Here is a 17,827-nt window from a genome sequence, read left to right as displayed (position 1 = left end):
CTTCACCGATCCTCGAAAGGCGGAATCCCAATCCTTTCGAGTCGGAAAATGTATACTTTTTTTTTCTCTTGTTACGTTTTTTTTTCTTTTAATTTGACACTCAACGAAAATCAATACTTTCTTTTTTCGAGGTGAAAGATGTACATGTATTTTTTTCTTTTGTTGTATCTCCTTTTTTTAAGTTTAAGATGTATGCATACTTTCTTTTCTCGTTGCGTTTCCTTTTTTTAAATTTAAGACGTATACGAATTTTTTTTTCTCTTGTTGTGTTTCTTGTTTTTAATTTTGACATTTAACGACTCTTTCGAGTCGAAAGATGTATATGTACTTTCTTCTCTTGTTGCGTTTCTTGTTTTTAAATTTGACATTTAACGACCCTTTCGAGTCAAAAGATGTATATGTACTTTTCTTCTCTTGTTGCGTTTCTTTTTTTCTAATTACACATTTCACGACCCTTTCGAGTCGGAAAATCTATACTTTTTTCTCTTTTTGCATTTCCTTTTTTTTTTTTGTTTTAAATTTGACATTTTAAATACACCGTTTTGAAATATTAAAACGAATATCGACACAACAAGAAAAATATAACTTCATTTTTCGTGGATCATCGGATTCCCTTGAAATTATTTAACCGATTGACTTGAAATTTGGTACGTCCGCGATAACATAATTTGTTGATTTTTTCTCCTCTATAGTAGTTTTTGGGAGAATTTCAACTACAGTCGATGTTTCCTGCAAAATGTCCATATTTTTCTTGAAAAGTTTGCGCAGAATGAGAACAACATCGTTTTTAAAAATTGTGCAATCAGGGAATTTCGATAGCTTGATACGAGGTCGTTTATATTTTCTATATACGTTAGCACTTTCATATGCAAATTGGTAGAAATATTGTTCAAAGTATACAACTTTTAATATATGCATGAAACATTTAGGTTAAACACTCTGTGTCATCGGAAAAAATTCCCAAGTACCAACATCTTTTTTAACCAGAAAGGTTTTCTTCTCGTGGGTACATCCTACTGTAGAATTTTGATAAAATTGAATATTTTTTATATTTTCTTACAGAATAGGATTTGAAAATATATGTCTGTCTCATTAAACATTTCGACTACGTTGCTATTCATTAATTGTATGCATTGTTCTATGAATGTAAAAAAAATTTCAATAACAACTGCGTTCGTATGACTTGGTATATACTGTTCGTTCGCGAAAAGAAGGCTAACGAATGTTTACATCTTCGTTCTGGTTTAGAATCTATTAGCTCTCCCACCATCGCGCGTACTAACCTAGCCAATAGCGAGACCCTAGAAATTGAAAAGGGGGGAGTAGACTAGGGCCTTGCTCCGCCCAATACTTACCAAGGATCCACCCAATTGGTCGCTAAGCGGCCACATTGCATAGGAGTAGAATCTCCGTATTTGCGGGAAATATAGAAAATCGTGAATATGGATATATTTAGAAAATTAATGATATCTTTAATACAGATCCGAATAAAAATATAACACTCTAAACGAGGATGTTAAACAGTGATCAAAATTTGGATAGCTTCATCACCTAAAATATTAATAATTCATCGTTTCACAAGTTAAAAATTATAAACTTATTGCCGACGATAATTATTATTATGTAAAATTCATCAGGACTGTACTACGAAGAGTATGGCGATTTTGTAGGTACGCCGATAGTTAATATTCTGAAACTGTGTCTACGCCAATGGGTTAATTTTAATACTCATTCTTGCCAATAAATGTCATTACGTAGAATGTATCGCGGTAGTATTACGGAAAATACGATTTTTGTTCGGCTAATAGTTAATATTCTGGGTTAGCGTCTACGCCAATGCGTTCCATTCGTCGTTCGTAGTCGCTTCGTCTCGCTCAGTTTCGACGCCTCTCCCTTTGCGACATCAGTCACGCGATAGACTTGTACATGCGATCGCCACGGCCAATAACGAAAATTCGTGTAATTCGTGGTGGGACGAGTAATCCGATTCGTCGGCAGCTTACGATCTGTGCACCGTGCACTGTAAGCTAGAACGTAGATGTAAACACTCGTTGGCCTTCTTCTCGCGGTTAGACAGTAGTTGCGTATTAGGAGCAATTACGAACAGGGCAAGGGCGGGGCGAAAGCGCCTCGACAAACACGATTGGTCGTTCCCCCGTAAGCGTACGCCCAGCGCGCGAACCGTACGCCAACACGTGGTACCGAAACGTGTTAAACGTCCTCGACGTGTACGAGGAGCGTTTTGCGATTCTCTTTTCTTAAAAGCGAAACAAACTGGCCTACGTAGTCCTATCCACGGTTGATGGGGCTAATCTTGTTACAACTTTTATTTCTGCGCGCTTACCACGGTTACGTAAAGTTATTAGTTCGACCTATTTTCCGCTAGGTGGACGGAGAGAGAGTGAGAAGGACGCAGCATGAAAGAGCGCGTATTAAAATGCCACGAATTCCCACAAAAGCGTACCCGATATCAATGTCTCTCTCCCTCTTTCTCTCTTCCCCCTCCCCCGACCCCGGCCCGTCCGTCACCCCCCCACCCTCTCACCGTCACGGCGAGGCGACCCGCTGATTCCAAGAAGACTCTCTTCGGCATTGTATCCGCGACCCAATCATCGATTCATTGGAAAAGGAAACCAATCAAAGTATCGAACTCACGTTGACTGCTGCTCCGTCGTATGATGTTCTCCAAGAATGTGTTTTGCGGGGCGACCAGGCCCCTGCGCCCCCCTGGCATCCTTTCTCCTTTGGATGATCCTGGATCCTGGTCGCTGCGGCTATCAGGACCTCGGCCAGCCTCTGGCTACGACGATCGCGGGCTGTCTTCCACGCCTCATGTCAATCCCCTCCTCTGCGTGATCAACACACTCTCTCTCTCTCTCGCTTTCTCTCACGCACTACACTCTCGCTCTCTTTCTCTCTCTCTCTCTCGCGCGCGCACGTTCTCTCTCTCTCGCGCGCTCGCTCGCTCTCTCGCGCTCTCTCTCTCTCTCTCTCTTTGGACTGCTGCGACGAACACGCGACAATGATGCACTTCACTAACTGAATGTCATGACTCGAGGGTTGTTCACCATCGCGAAGCGTCCGAATCACCCGTCGACTTTGAACCGGTTCAAATGTGAAAACGCCCAGTGCCCTGAGGAGGGTCCGATACGAGCATCCAATAGTCTGGGTGATCCTCCGTGCGCGTGTTACATGAAACGAGCAAGAGACTCCTGGACACAGGGATGCTTCACTTCCCTGCCTCCTTTTGGAACGTTCAGTCTCCTGTAACACGGGACGACAGATGTTGGTATTATCGTTGTTATTTGTATTATTATTATTATTATTAGATGTACGAATTAATTCTCAACTTGGAAATTAGACTAATCCCTTTGCCTATAATATCGTGTGAGACTCGTGGTAAAGAAATCGGGCTATACGTAAGAACCACGAATGAGTCTTGGCCACATTTGTAGGTTCAAGTACATATTTTTGAAAATATTGGAAAAGATCCTTGTACAATTGACGAAAATTCCGAAACGAAACTAATTATGTATTTGAAATAATCTGATTATCGCGAATGATTATTTGTCAGCTTATGTCAAATCAAATTGTGCCTAACCTTGAAGCATGGTAACAGTAATGCGACAATACTAGGTAACAATTTTTATGTTTCTGTGGCAGTTTTCAATTATATTAATTTGGATAATTTGTAATCGAGAACAGTCCGAATAAGACGGTGTTTGGATTCATTTTCATCGAGAATATTGAAAAATCTTTTACTCTGTAGTTGAAGACGAGCAAACAGCTATGGGGATGACTTTTAATTCGCGAACGAGAGAGACTCGGGTATACCAAGTGTGCAACAGTGTCGCCCGAGTCTCTCTTATCTCTCGTAGAATCAACAATCTCGGTTTCAGTTACATTCCGTGTCTGGTTGACCTTTGAAATCTATACGAAATCGACTATGAAACCAATCGTGTCGACCATTTCTCCGTTACTGTTAAGCACTGAAAAATTTCGTGTACTTTCGGCATAAAATAATATTCGATCTTGGACAGTGATAATTCGATCGATTTCGAAGGTGATAAAGTTTCCTCGATTGTATCATCAATCGAATTGGAAGATCCAGTAATGCTCGCTTAAATTTCAATAGAGTTGTCTCGCCTAAATTCCAGTAACCCGTTCCCAACGTTTCCCCGATACACAGTGTCTCGAGCCGATTGTAATCCGATCCTACGAACAAAGACGGTGAGTAGCTATAGCAAGATTAAGGGAGCGAGAAATAGTTTGCCAGTGACTCATCACAGTGCGCGCGGCGTACCTTTCAGTTGCTCGAGATCGACTGTCCCTATCCCATTTCTTTCTCACTTACTTTCGGTATGTTTATCCTCCGTTCTCATCGAGAGACTCGAGCCAATTCTTGAAATAATCTCGCTACCTGCTACAGAATAATTTCACCGCTCTCTTCTCTTAAATTCAAGCGAACTGATTGTTAAAATTTATTGTACACGCAAAACCGGTATATCGCATTACTGTTACGTTTATCATTCCTAGAACGAATAATCTAAAAAAAAAAAAAAAATACAAATTTTTCACTGTATTTTTCCTCGACGTCACGAAAGGATCAACTGGTGGATTCTGTGACACGTACTTGTTTGATTGTCCGGCTGGACGATGAGCAACAACGGTTCCTTTCCGATCAGGACAGCTTTTGGACTCCTTCGTGTCCACGGGGTACCTTCGAGTCTGCCTATACGCGGATCTGGCCGACTCGGGTCAGGTTTGGATGCGTCTTTCGTCACCTGAACGCGACTCCGTCGTCACCTGCAGTCCGATTGCTCCGGCGACCGGTGACGCGCCAATCTCTCCAGTTTGCGAGTTGCTCGACTTTCCACGCACCCGATCGAGGCGGAGGATCGGTCGAGTGCTCTTCTTCAGTACGGTCGAACGACGGTAGTATCGAGGCAACGATGGTCGCGAGAAAACGGCACCCCGATGAGGACAACAGCAACGAAGACGACGACGACGACGACGATGTCGATGGGTACGAGATGGACGGTGGTCCTGATTTATCGGGACACCGACCACGACGTCGATGGGCTCGCGGATGTGTCCTCGGCTGGTGGACGCGCGAACGATGACCCATCTAACCGCAGTCCTTCCAGGTGATCGCGCGCGCTATCACGGATACCCGACGGCAAGTAATTAGACTGCGCAGTACCTGCCACGTCGTTCTCCACATCCTCGGCGTCCTCCTCGGCGTCGGTGCAACTAGTGCCCGCGGAGGAGAACATCCCTTAGAGAGGGAGACGCGGCTGGCGAGCAATCCTCGGTATCACATCCTTGCGTCTCAGCCGCGTGGCTCCGCCGTGCGCTCGATCGTGTCGCGCCCGAACGATCCGCGATCGCGACCGATCGCCCTCTGGCGCGTTTCACGCGCACTGTCGTTTCGTGCGATTCGGTCAGATTCGGCAACGGTCGGCGGGCACTTCGGTGAGCAGTCACCGGATGACCGCTGGAACAGAAAGAAGACGGTAGTTTAGCGTTTGGGAATCTCAGGATTTAGAACGGGGCTTTGGTCCGCAGTATGTTATTATTTGCTTGTTTATGATCAATATTTCAGGGAATTAACAGTGGTGAGGTATAAATCGCTTCGAATCACTTCCACTGGATATTGGGTAAGTCTTGAAAGTTTTGAAGGTCTTGAAAGTCTTGATAATCTTAGAAGTCTTTAGAGTTAAATTTTGAAAGCTTAGTAAGAACACAGTACCTGACAAGTATTTTTATTATTTTTATGCAAGTAATATTATTGACGTAAAATAGTAAAGAAAATCTGGAAATCGAATTTGATATCTTGAGAATGAAAAAAAGGAAAGAATATATAGAAATGGGTTCTCAATGATTTTTACCAGATTTGTAAGAAAATTAATTTACTGCTTATAAATAATGCAAAAATGTGTATATGTAATAATTGCAACTTTTCAGACTTTCCTTAATACTGAATGTTAATGAAATTGCTGGGCTTTTGTTAAACTTTTAAAACTTAGCAAAATTTTCAGGACGATTAAGCCTTCCAAAACTTCCAAAATAGTTAAGACTTTCAAGACTATCGAGGCTTTCAAGGGGATCGAGTCGATCAAGACGATCAAGACTATCAGGACTTCTAAGACGATCAAAGTGATTAAGACTTTCAAGACCATCAAGGCGATCAAGACTTATAAGATTTTTAAGAGTTTTAAAGCTTTAAATCAGGTGCGAAGTGATTCAAATTTTCCACCATTTTACATACTGGAAGTGATTTGTCCTACAATTACATTTATAATCACTACCCAGTCCAAGTACTTCGTAATTGCAGTGTATAGCAGTTGGAATTGTAGTTGTTAGCTATCACAATTATAATAAATGTAGACATGGCTTCGATAAGCGAAAAATAAGAATACAATGGGTCCTTCAATTACACGGATCAGTGGTTATGCAATTGTTATATCAGTGTGCCCCCACTTATGTCCTTCATAACGCCTAAGACCAATAATAATCAAAAGTCACTCAACACTGCTCACACTCTCTTTACTCACCGTACTATAATTTTCTTAACCGAGGAGTAAATTTTCTTTCTCCCTGGAAAACATCATATTTTTGCAACTTCGCGATAAACTATAAAGGATATTAACCGTGTAAGTGGTTGTATTAGTTTTAAAAATTATATGCACCAGTTTTAGCAAGTTTTCCCGGCCATTAACGTACCAGCGGTTTGTATTTCGCGGCAGACATTGAGCTGCCAACGCTGGAGATAAAATTGTGTTTCTCATGCTACGGGCGATAAATCGTGCAAGTTATCTTTATGGATCCGTGAAGTCGTATTTACGCGAAATAACGCCCGATGGGGCGCACGCACAACAATAGCGGACAGGTTGAAGGTCGCTGGAAAAGATGAAATTAATTGGGCTGAAAGTAACTGATTGACGACGGACCCGTGTCAATTACCGTAACGCCGTGGAACATCTTAGCGCGCGGCGGACATGAAATCAACAAACGAAAAAAACACGGAGAAACGAGTTCAATCACGTGACCAGAATTGAAATCAGGTAACGGAAATCGTTAACACGAAGGAAACGGAGAACTTCGTTTCCAAGGCCGAGTAAATTGCACGAAGTTTAGAAACTTGGGTTGTTGTGTTCGTGAAGTCCACAATACTATAATTATTATAATCTATTTATAATTGTCTATCGGTTGTAAGACATCGAAAATTTTCAAGCGTCACGCGACCAAACCGCTAGTCCAACAATTACTGTCGTTCGCGAACAAGAATGGGATCAAGTTCAATATGTAAAGTTTTTTCAATTTTTCAAGTTTTGTTTCATGACGTTCCAATTAGTACTTGTACTTGCCAAGTGTTAATTTTGAATATCAGTTACAAGTAGTTTGATATAGCAAAAATCAAACTTTTACAAGTAGTACGTACTCATAAATCATGAGAATCAGAAACGCACTACGACTTCCCCGATAACCTAGAAATCTTGAATAATGCATTCCCTATAGTGCTTGTAACTTTTCTTTAATTGTTACACGTAGTCGTTGAAAAATAATATTTGAATCACCACTTTCGTTTTAGCTCGTTTAACATTTTTTTAAATTCTTTCACACTTTTTAAATTTTAATTGTTAATTTATAATTGAATTATACGTAAGAATTATTACAGTTGATTCTAAACACGATTTGGAAGAACATAAAATTTCTGGTCGGATACTTGTGAAATTTTCTAACCCACTTGATCGGAATTCGATTCTAGTTACAATTAAAAGTACTGCTTCCGTTTCCTGAAGTATCGATATAACTTAAACATCAAGTACCGTTGAGAGTTCAACAAGATGACAGTGTAACTCGTCTAGTATTGTAGGCATTATTAGAATAATTTCGAATAAATGTTTTTCTAAATAATAATTCGTACGATACTATTTTACTTAAAGAATTAATTTGGATAATTAATACCTTTACTCGTAGTGTTCGTCTGCTGGAAATTAAATTTCGAACAAACGGGGAAATAGTTGAGCAAAAGAGCAAAAGTGTTTATTATCGGCTAGTTGACATTAGTAACATCACCCCTTGTTTCATTTCCGATATGAATCGTAAATAGATATCAAACTCGATGTAATTGATACGTATCTATGCGATAGTCGTGGATCTCGATAAAATCGTTCGTAATCGTTTCATTCGATGGATTTATAAAAGCGAATCAATTTCTGACATCTTTACAAGATATTTGATCACATCACTATTCACGAGTCATTGGAAAGCGTTCAGAATTCACGACTCTCGATAGATCTCACGCCGATTGCATCTCAAAACTTTCTAACAAAAGCTAACCGTCTTGCGCATTTCGTTTCCAAACAATATCCAATCGATAACACTTGCAAACTTTCTAAACAATACTGATAGTGCTACGAATTCCATTATTACCAATGACGTAACCTTTGTTTGCCAGGCATCCGCGAGGTTAGAACGTCTCTCGAGCGCGGTTTCTCTGATCGATCCAACCCCAGAAATACTGGGTCTGTGCGCTGGCATTTCCAGACTAAAATTAAATCGGCCGAATCGTTGAAAATCGACCCGATACCTTCGCATTATCGAATCCACTGCGAGGCTGGTTCTCGTTACGCGAGATCGAAGCACGTCGGTTGAACTGTTTCCTAATATGTCCGCAAGAAAGCGTTTCACGTGCGTGTCCTGCACGCCACAATTAATCAGGCCTGCCACACACGTCGAACTATTATTCGTCGAGTTAAACATACAGCGCGCGTAAACAAAACCACGTGACTTCGACAAGAGGTATTGGCAGAAAGCTATTCCTCGAATGGATACTAACACAATTGAATTAATACGAGTTACTCTTCACATATTTAAACAATGAACTTTGGTTTTTGTCGAAGGTTCTGACATTTATACATTGTTTTGATGGAATGGAATTTTCTCTATCATCGATTATTCAATCGTTTTTCCTATTTCGATTTTCGACTCTCTCTCTCTCTGCAACAGATCGCAACTGCATTCCTGACCAAAATAGCACGTCGTCGCAATGGACCAATGAGCGTTTAATCACGTAACAAGGTATTGTTTACTTTCACTCTACCTTTCTTTAACTTAAATTTAATTACATTTCATCGATCAATTGTTCGAGCTGGTTCATCCGATTTCGAAAAAATATGCGTGAAAAATTTAATATTGATCGATTTATTCGTTCCAAAGATATTACATCAACGAGTTCGAACAATGCTGATCCGATTGAAACGACGTTTAAAGTTTGACCCAAAGTGTTACAGTTCGGTTCAAAGACCTATAACTTCGCCAATTTATCGAACTTTGCCGTAATACTTTATAATCGTCTACCCAAAACATTAAGAAAATGTAAAAAAGGAAAATCTACTTTTTGCTTCCCGACTTATAAGGAAAATATCGTAACCATGAAAAAAATTATAAAAAAGTTTGGTTTATAAAACGACATATTTTAAAATCGCCGTTTTGATTGTTACAAACAAAAATTTTTTATCTCAAACCTACACAAATCCTTTGAGCCTCAAGGGACGACACTTTAGGAAGTAGTTTAACCTCTTAAACTTGAGTTATAGCAGCTAAGAAAAAACAACCGTATCGTTTACTTTTCGTAGCTTTATAAACCTGCAGAGTTTCGTCGGAATCGACATCGGACACTTCTGCGATGTTCCTTGTCAGTTCGCTCGAAGGGGGGGGATTACCTTTCCGCTTCTCCTTGTTTCGCAGCAATGTCAGATTCGAGCTCATTTCCCCGATACCCGTTGTTTTGCCAGGCATTGTGGTATCCGGGATTACTCCCGATACCAGCGCGCCACCCGTCGTACCGTGCCGTTTCGAAAATTGTTCCTGGTAATAACTTTTGTGTCTCATCCCACTGAAGCGCATTTTCGATTCGTTCTCGCCGAGTCCCCCGACTCTCGACCAAGGTTCAGAGGCAGCACTTTTCGTGCCTCGAGTGGAGGAAACCAAAGTTTCGGTGGCGCCTCAAAAATAGAATATTCGAGGAAAAGAGATACAATGATTTTCGTTCTTCGGTCGCGAATGGAAACAATTGTTGCTTATCGATCACAGCAATTCTCGCCTTTAACTGATCATTCTTACACCGGATTCAAATGAAAACTACCCGTCATTGTTTATGCTCTAATGGAAAACAAAATTGTTATATTTGTTATTAAATGTTCACGAGAGTATCGTCAATAAATTTGTGATATATTTTCGATGAAAATGAGTCCAAACACGACCATGTTCCGATAACTTTGAATTTGCATAGTTTACAATTTTTCAAAAATGACTTGAACAACGTGTAATTAAAAGTAGTCCGAACGAGGTCGTGTTTGGAGTCATTTTTATCGGAAGAATTTCGCCAATCTATTGATAATATACTTATAAAGATATAACGGAGAATAGAAACAAAATTTGTTTCGTGTTAGTAGTTGATACGTCAATATGTGTAAAATTAATTTTTTAATTTAAAAACTTTCGATGAATACTCAATTCTGTATTTATATAATCGTAGATAATTTGTATCATCGAAGGTGATCGAATTTAAAAAAAAGTTTTGAATAATTATTCGATAAATAAGGGACTGTTCAAATCGGTTTAAAGGAACTGTTAAATACTAATAATAATCATTCGCTTCTCGAGCAGAAACTTCTTGTTCCAGTTCGATACACTTTGCTTGTGAATATAGTATCCACAAAAAGTAATCAATCATCCGGTGGAGATCTGAGCGGAGCTTCAAACTCTTCTTCGATCATTTCGTACGGATTAAATGTCAGCCTATCGAGATTGAGTACAGTGATGCTTGTAACTGTACACGAATCAATCGTCCGATTCCCGAGGAGTATCGATGCCTGCGCTCGAGTGGCGGGCACACGAGTTCCAAGCGTAATTTAAAAATACGCTACCCGTCAAGGGATCAATTAACCGCGTATATTTAACATTTCATGTGTATTCCACTCGATTGTTCACCGCAGGTCATGTCCTACCGAAAATCAACTTGTAAAATTTTTACAGACTGCGTGACCGTGTCGTTCACAGTGAGATACTTTGAAACACATGCGATAGAAATTTATCGTGCAAGAGATACGTACACGCTCTGTACACACACTTCCATTCGAAACTCGTATGCTCTCGAACAGTGTCCCATGTGCGGTGGACGCCGATAAGCGTTCACTGGGCACATTTAACAAATGTGACTATACAGTTTCCGCACGCGGCATGTACCGAACTTTCAAATTTAGTATTCAGAGGCAGTGTCGTCCCTGGAGATTGCGGGGCCCGCTACTTCTGTTCTAATGTAATTAAAAAGTTTTCAGGCGTTGGTCACTATAGTGTACAATGTACTTTCAAAGTCTATGCTGTTCAGGAAACTACATTTTACCGCACATCTCGATTTTATCGATGTAGTTTCTAAACTAACATTTACTTTAAGAACAATATAGTTTCAAAAGTACTTTGAAACAAAATTAGATGCCTCGACTGGTACAATTACGTTTATTTATATTTTGTAAAATGTAAAAGTAATAAGTATTTATTCGGTGCTAAGGGTGGTACTGGTCAAAGGGTTCAAATGTTATATATGCGTAAACAAAATTAGTTATATTATTCTAGAAGTGGTGCCCTGGCACCACTTAAGGTCAACTCTGTACGAGAAACCAACGCTCAAAATTTTGAGCAATCAGTAGGATCAATTTGAATTAAAGCGTGTAGATAAGACAAGTGGATAGGTCGAAAGCAAAGTGCGACCCTTCTTGGGGAATCTGCAAGTAAAATGGAAACACACCAATAGGATGAAATTGGGACGACCCATGAGGACAGGAAGTCCTCGTCAAGGACGTCCAACTCTGTTCGTGAAATTTGACCACTAGTAATGTACGATCAGATCACCATTAGATTTCCCACGAGATTTCAGGATTCTTATTTCTAGACTCTTCCGATGAAATTTATCATCGACAAATAGACCTAGTTCGTAGCCATCTACCGACAAATACTTGAAACATTTTCAATCAAAAATTGTTTCGTTTGTTACTAGCTACTGGTTGAAAATGATTTAGGTACTCACCACTAGATGGCTATTGATAAAATTCATTTCACGATAGTATAGTTTGATTTGAACTTTGCATCAGCAGCAAATTAAAGTTGGAAACGATCCACTCGAACAATTCAATTTGTGCATTATATTTAGAACAGTGACATTCAAACTTTCTCAGAGCCCCCTGCTTTGAATGTATCATTAAAAAAGAACATTTCTGCACCTGAGATTTATAGACGACATAATTTTCATTATGTTTAATCAATTCAAAATCAAATTACTTCATTTAATTTTTTCGAAAAGGAGACAATGTCGAAAGTTACCTGAAAGTACCTCTTCATTTCGTCTGTTATTCCTCCAGATCTTATATTCGGATATTCGAGGCAATACACCGTGTTCAATTTAAATATCATCAAAAAACGAAATATAAGTTTAAAAGTAGAAACATTTATCTAATTAACGATATTAATATTAATTCATATCAATTGCATTGACTGTCATATTAACTTGTCTCACCTTAAAAATCGACCGCTGTTGTAAAGTTATCTTCGAAAATAAACACAGAGTGATGAAAAGAAGATTACCAAAATCATGGGAACGATGAATACTGAACTAGTCGCATCACTAATAGATAGCAGTGCCATGGGAAGTCAAGTAACGTGTTTTCTGTTTCGAGGATTTCTCCTGCTTTTCCTTATACGTTGAATTTTTGTCCCATCCGTTTAAAAGTAAAAATCGCTCACCCAGTGTACAAACATTTCTGAGAAAAAACCATTCGCCGGTGAGTCTTTGTCGTCGCACGAAACACATCCCCTCCCCTATTTTTTTCCAACCTGATTCCTCATCGCGTTTCTCGTCCCCCGAGCTCTAGCACGCGAGCAGAACCAATCAGCGATATTGGAAACAACGAAATCGGACCAGATTTACAAGAATTCTAATAATGTACGAAGGTCGGCCGAAAGTGGAGAAGTAGTTCGCACGATCGATGCCAAGTTCCCGGCGCTAAAAAGCGAAGTCCAGAGCGAACGGACGAGGCATGATATCGGAATACGCTTCGTTCGACGTGTACTAACGGGAGATCGAGAAGAAAGGAAGTAGTGGGGGAAGAAGAGTGGGAGAAAGAGAAGAGATGACGTGAACAGAGAGAGAGAGAGAGAGAGAAAGTGAGGAAGAGGGGGACGAGGAAAGAGTAGAGATGGCGCGAGCGGAGAAAAAGAAAGTGAAAGAAAGGGCGAGAGAGAAAGAGAGAGAGAGCGAGAGGGAGAGAATATTTCTCCAGTGGGCGAATATCAATTCGTTCCGCGAACATCGCGGTGTTTTTCGATTCCTCGCCAGCGAAAAAGAAAGTAGAAGAAAATAAAACAAAGAGAATGTACAGAACGAGCACAATCGGAACGAATCAGTAACGACGAGCGTTGTCTGGAGTGAGACGAATTCTGCACGCCCATTTCTATCTCGAGACGAAGAGTTCCACAGGAATAGAGGTACACGAAATTCTTTGCAACTTTGCACTTCGCTTGGATACAGTATGCAAGGATGTTAAAAACTTCCCTCCGTGACGACCTCTATAGCCGTATACGCGCTATAGGTTAGATACCGATACTGAACTTATATACCAGTGTTTCTCAAACTTCGTGGACCCCCTATGGTACAATTACATTCTTGTTTCTTTAACCCTTCGCACTCGAAGCTTTTCTGCTACCGATGAAATCCTTCAAATCGCGTAATTAATTTAAAACGGAACATTTTCATTTCAACATTTCATGTACATATGTTTACATCTTACAAGAAAGGAGGAATTGAATTTTAATTTAAATTTCAAACCACGATGGTTTTCCGAATTGGACAAAGTACACCGAATTACGTGGCGATCGAGGATCGCCTCTCGAGTGGAAAGGGTTAATAACCAAAGTTTTTAAAATAAGTAAAATTAGAAGACTACGATGAACGCCTATATTTAAATATCTACACACGGCTAGGATTAAAAGTTGCCATGTAAGAAACATTTGTTTCCTCAACGAAGAATAATTTTCAATTAAAATTTCTAATATTACATTGTTTGTGGAAACAATGCACAGAAACGAGTATGAACAAAAGTTAGGGTAAATACTATTTAATGATGAATTCTTTTTATCGAATGGTATTAAAAAATTCTATAAAAAGAGGTTACCTCATTGTAAGGAAAAATTTTCCGCTTTTTCAAGCTTTCAAACTTCGTAGTTTCCAGTTCCTTTTTGAATATTTTTACTCTTCACGACGGAATACTTTTTAATGGTTGCTTTGGTTAAGAAGAAGGAAGTGTTTTTTTTTTATTTCATTGTCCATGTAATATTCTACTGTTTCACTTCTGTGAGCTTGCTGACCTCAGCCAACCCTGTTTGAGAAACACTGTTCCACAGTATAGGTTAGGTTTCAAAACAGCACTTTGGCTGTATTTCGCCTTTTACGCGATTATGGTTATTGTCGTCACAATTGTATATATTCGAATATGTACTTACACACAAAAAGCATCAGTGACCTGGAAAACTTTGAAAGAATGACAACGGAAACAACATTTTTCTTGTAGCATATGCAGCCTCTAAAACTATTCACGAAACATTTTTTCGTATCGTTAAAAATTAAGATAATAATTAGGTAAACCTGTGACAAATTTATTACACATTCCATATATGTGTAGTAAAGACATTGTTATTATTACTACACGTGATACGATATTACCTCTTCTTGCACGAGAATATACCTATTTATGCAATATCTTTGAGGTTAGGTTCGAAAGTAGCGTTTTAATATATCAACTATAAAGTATAACGGTACACTTAACTGCAATACAACAGGAACACCCGTTACTTCTCCCACTTTGCTACTCGATGTTCCCCCACTCCTTAGACATGCAATTCTGTTTATTTTTCTGACTACGTTGGCTGTAACTCGTATTTATACAATACTGTTCTGTTTGGTATATATATATATATATATATACTTTATTAATTTGTGAAATAGAGAAGATGTAATAACGATAATAATTATAATGTATAAATGTATAAATTATATTTTATACATATTATATGTATAAATTATAATATATGAAATTAATGACGATATGGTGACCTTAAGAAATGTGTAACAAGATAAAAGATTTGGCAGTACATATAAGCGGGGTATAGATAGGATACTATAGTAAAATGCGGACATGAAACTTGGATGCACAATAGATTAGGACAGTTGTTGATTAGGACATACTTGTGTGTGATTGATAACAAGTGGAACAGGCAGTAAGAGAATAAGCACTGGTGAGAACAAGATTATAGAGATATGACAGCAAACGCGTGAATATTGTTTTGAAGATAAGATAACACAAAAAAAGAATCTCACCTTTGTCTCGCATTCAGCTTAGTCAAGTTCACAAACAGAAGGGAGATGACGTCATATTTACAAACACAGTAGAAGCAACGAAGGCACGAGTTTCGAACACATTGAACGTAGGAGGCAAGGAGAGATAAAAACTTGTCCCCAGATCGCAATAATCAAATATGGGAACTAAGAGTGATTAAAGAAGAAATAATAGAAAACGAATTGATATTTTTTAATAAGGTATGGTGAGCCAATAATAAGAAGAGAAAACCAGTACGGATTCATCTTTAAGTCTAATGCATTCTTCGGGTCTTTTTCGACCCACTCCATCCTCGCAATATATTATTTTTTTATTTCTCTAATCCTTTCACTGTATTGTATAGTTAAAAATACGAGTTTCGTGTATTTGAGATATTTTTGACCCAAAAAGTTAGAGTGTGTACGTAAAAACGGGAGAACGTTTTTAGGTTAACACCAATTCGAAACCAATCAACTTAACTACGTCTAGTTCGAGTTCGTGGGTAGCTTATACATACAGGAAATGTCAAATGACTGCAATATTTACGTGTCGTTGTTGTATATGCAACAATCCCGACGTTAAAACGTGCACTCTCGGGTCCACTCGAAACGCTTTAAGGAGGGATGACAGCGAATCGGTTCCTGAAATCGACCTTTCGTATCTCAATCTAGTCACGTGCGATCAGGAGAGCAGCAAGCGTGTTCCCTATTACAGGCATTCGATCATCGAGTTTCAAAGCGATGTCGCGTGCATATTGGTATGACAACCATTAATGCAACTTAAAAAAATTTACATTTTTCATCGTGTCGTCGTGAGAGTACTATCATTATATTGGCGAAACTCTCACGATGAATATGAGTCTAAACACGACTATGTTCGAATTACTTTTTCTTTTCTGTTACTTTTTAAAAAATGTTTCATTTTTAAAAAATTGTGTACTGCCTATAATTAAAAGTGGTCGGAATAATGTCGTATTCGGTCTCGTTCTCACCGGGAGAATTTCATCGATCCATTGATACTACTTTTATGGAGACAATGAAAATTATGTAAATTTTTAATTTGCGGTATCGCTTTTAAGTTCGACGAGCAGTTTTTTAAATTCACAACTAGTGATCGTTTGAGTAAACGGTTGTTCAAACTAAAGAACATAAATTGTGCCCGGTTGACACGAGGGAAAATGGTGATGGAGATAATTTGGTACGTTTTATTGAGGGACAAATACGACGTTTTAACGAGGTGTGACTGTACACGCTCGAGAAGATTCATTGGTGCAAATTGCAATGAATACATTGAATAGAATTCTTCTGAGAGATCTGTGCATATATTATAAAATATTTGTAATTTATAACAAAACGTTAAGCTCTTATAATTGACAGATAAATATCAATTATAGATAAATACTAGATCGAAAAAAGTACCAACAAAAAATAACCCCTGATGCTTTCAAGTTGTTAAACATTCACCAGAGCAAAGAAGAAGTACATAGAGTAATGCTCGCTTAAATTTCAATAGAGTTGTCTCGCCTAACTTCTAATTACCCCCCCCCCCCCCCCCCCCCATTTCTCCAATACTCCGTGTCTCGAGTCGAGCGTAATCTGTTCCTACGAACAAAGACAGTGGATAAATACAGTAAGAGAAAGCGAGAAAGAAATAATGTGCCAGTTTTCAAACTTGAGCAGTTCAAAAAAACAACATATTGCAATGAATGATATAATTACAAAAATTAAAATTTCCACATTTTGCATTTTATCTTCGAAGAAATCGTATCAATATATTGGCAAGGTTCTCCCAAACAAAACGAGTTCAAACACGGCATAAATTGACCAAATCTTATTACTATCCTATTATTTTCGTTATCTAAAAAATTTTAATTGATTGCGAATAAAATTTATCCGATTTATGTCGTGTTTGGACTTATTTTAATCAGGAGAATCTCATCGATCCATTGATACCATTATTACCAATATAAAACGAAGAAATGAAAATTTTCAATTTCTGTGGTCGGATGATTCATCGCAGTACGTGCGGCGTCCGCTTTGAGCCGCTCGAGGTAGACCGTCTCAACACCGCGTACTATTCCCTTCTCGCTTACTCCCACTGTGTTTATTTTTCGTCTGCATTGAGGGTCTCGCGCTCGAGACAGTTCCTGGAATAGAATCGCTACATACGATGTGATTATGTCGACGCAGTTCACCGATTTACACGAATTTAAGCGACCATCGATGTTTGCATTTTATATTTAAAAGTTCTCGTGCTCGAGGACGTGTTCGACGCGCAAAATGAATTTTACTTATAATTCGATCGCGTACCGTAGATCCTCGAGCCGTTGTTACACGTAATGTATTCGTATACGGATTTTCGAAGGGAAATCGTTCCGTCACGGTGTGCGTTCG

The 17,827-nt window shown here is 38.9% G+C and overlaps 1 protein-coding gene across 6 annotated transcripts in view; it reads right to left on the bottom strand.

The window, feature by feature from the left end:
- The window catches only part of Eag (potassium voltage-gated channel protein ether a go-go), a 174,668-nt gene that overhangs the window by 104,239 nt on the left and 52,602 nt on the right, over positions 1-17,827 (bottom strand). For all 6 annotated transcript variants that reach the window (XM_076311058.1, XM_076311056.1, XM_076311060.1 and 3 more), the window contains exons 2-3: positions 4,634-5,497; positions 2,656-3,264 (exon numbers count right to left, since the gene is read on the bottom strand). In XM_076311058.1, the coding sequence (XP_076167173.1) occupies positions 2,656-2,734 (79 nt within the window). In that variant the 5' untranslated portion in view covers positions 2,735-3,264; positions 4,634-5,497. The remainder of the gene's footprint in view (positions 1-2,655; positions 3,265-4,633; positions 5,498-17,827) is intronic.

This window comes from Ptiloglossa arizonensis, chromosome 5 (genome assembly GCF_051014685.1).
Source record: "Ptiloglossa arizonensis isolate GNS036 chromosome 5, iyPtiAriz1_principal, whole genome shotgun sequence".
NCBI lineage: Eukaryota > Metazoa > Arthropoda > Insecta > Hymenoptera > Colletidae > Ptiloglossa > Ptiloglossa arizonensis.
Note: the sequence above shows the minus strand (reverse complement) of the source record. Positions and strands in the feature narration are given on the sequence as shown.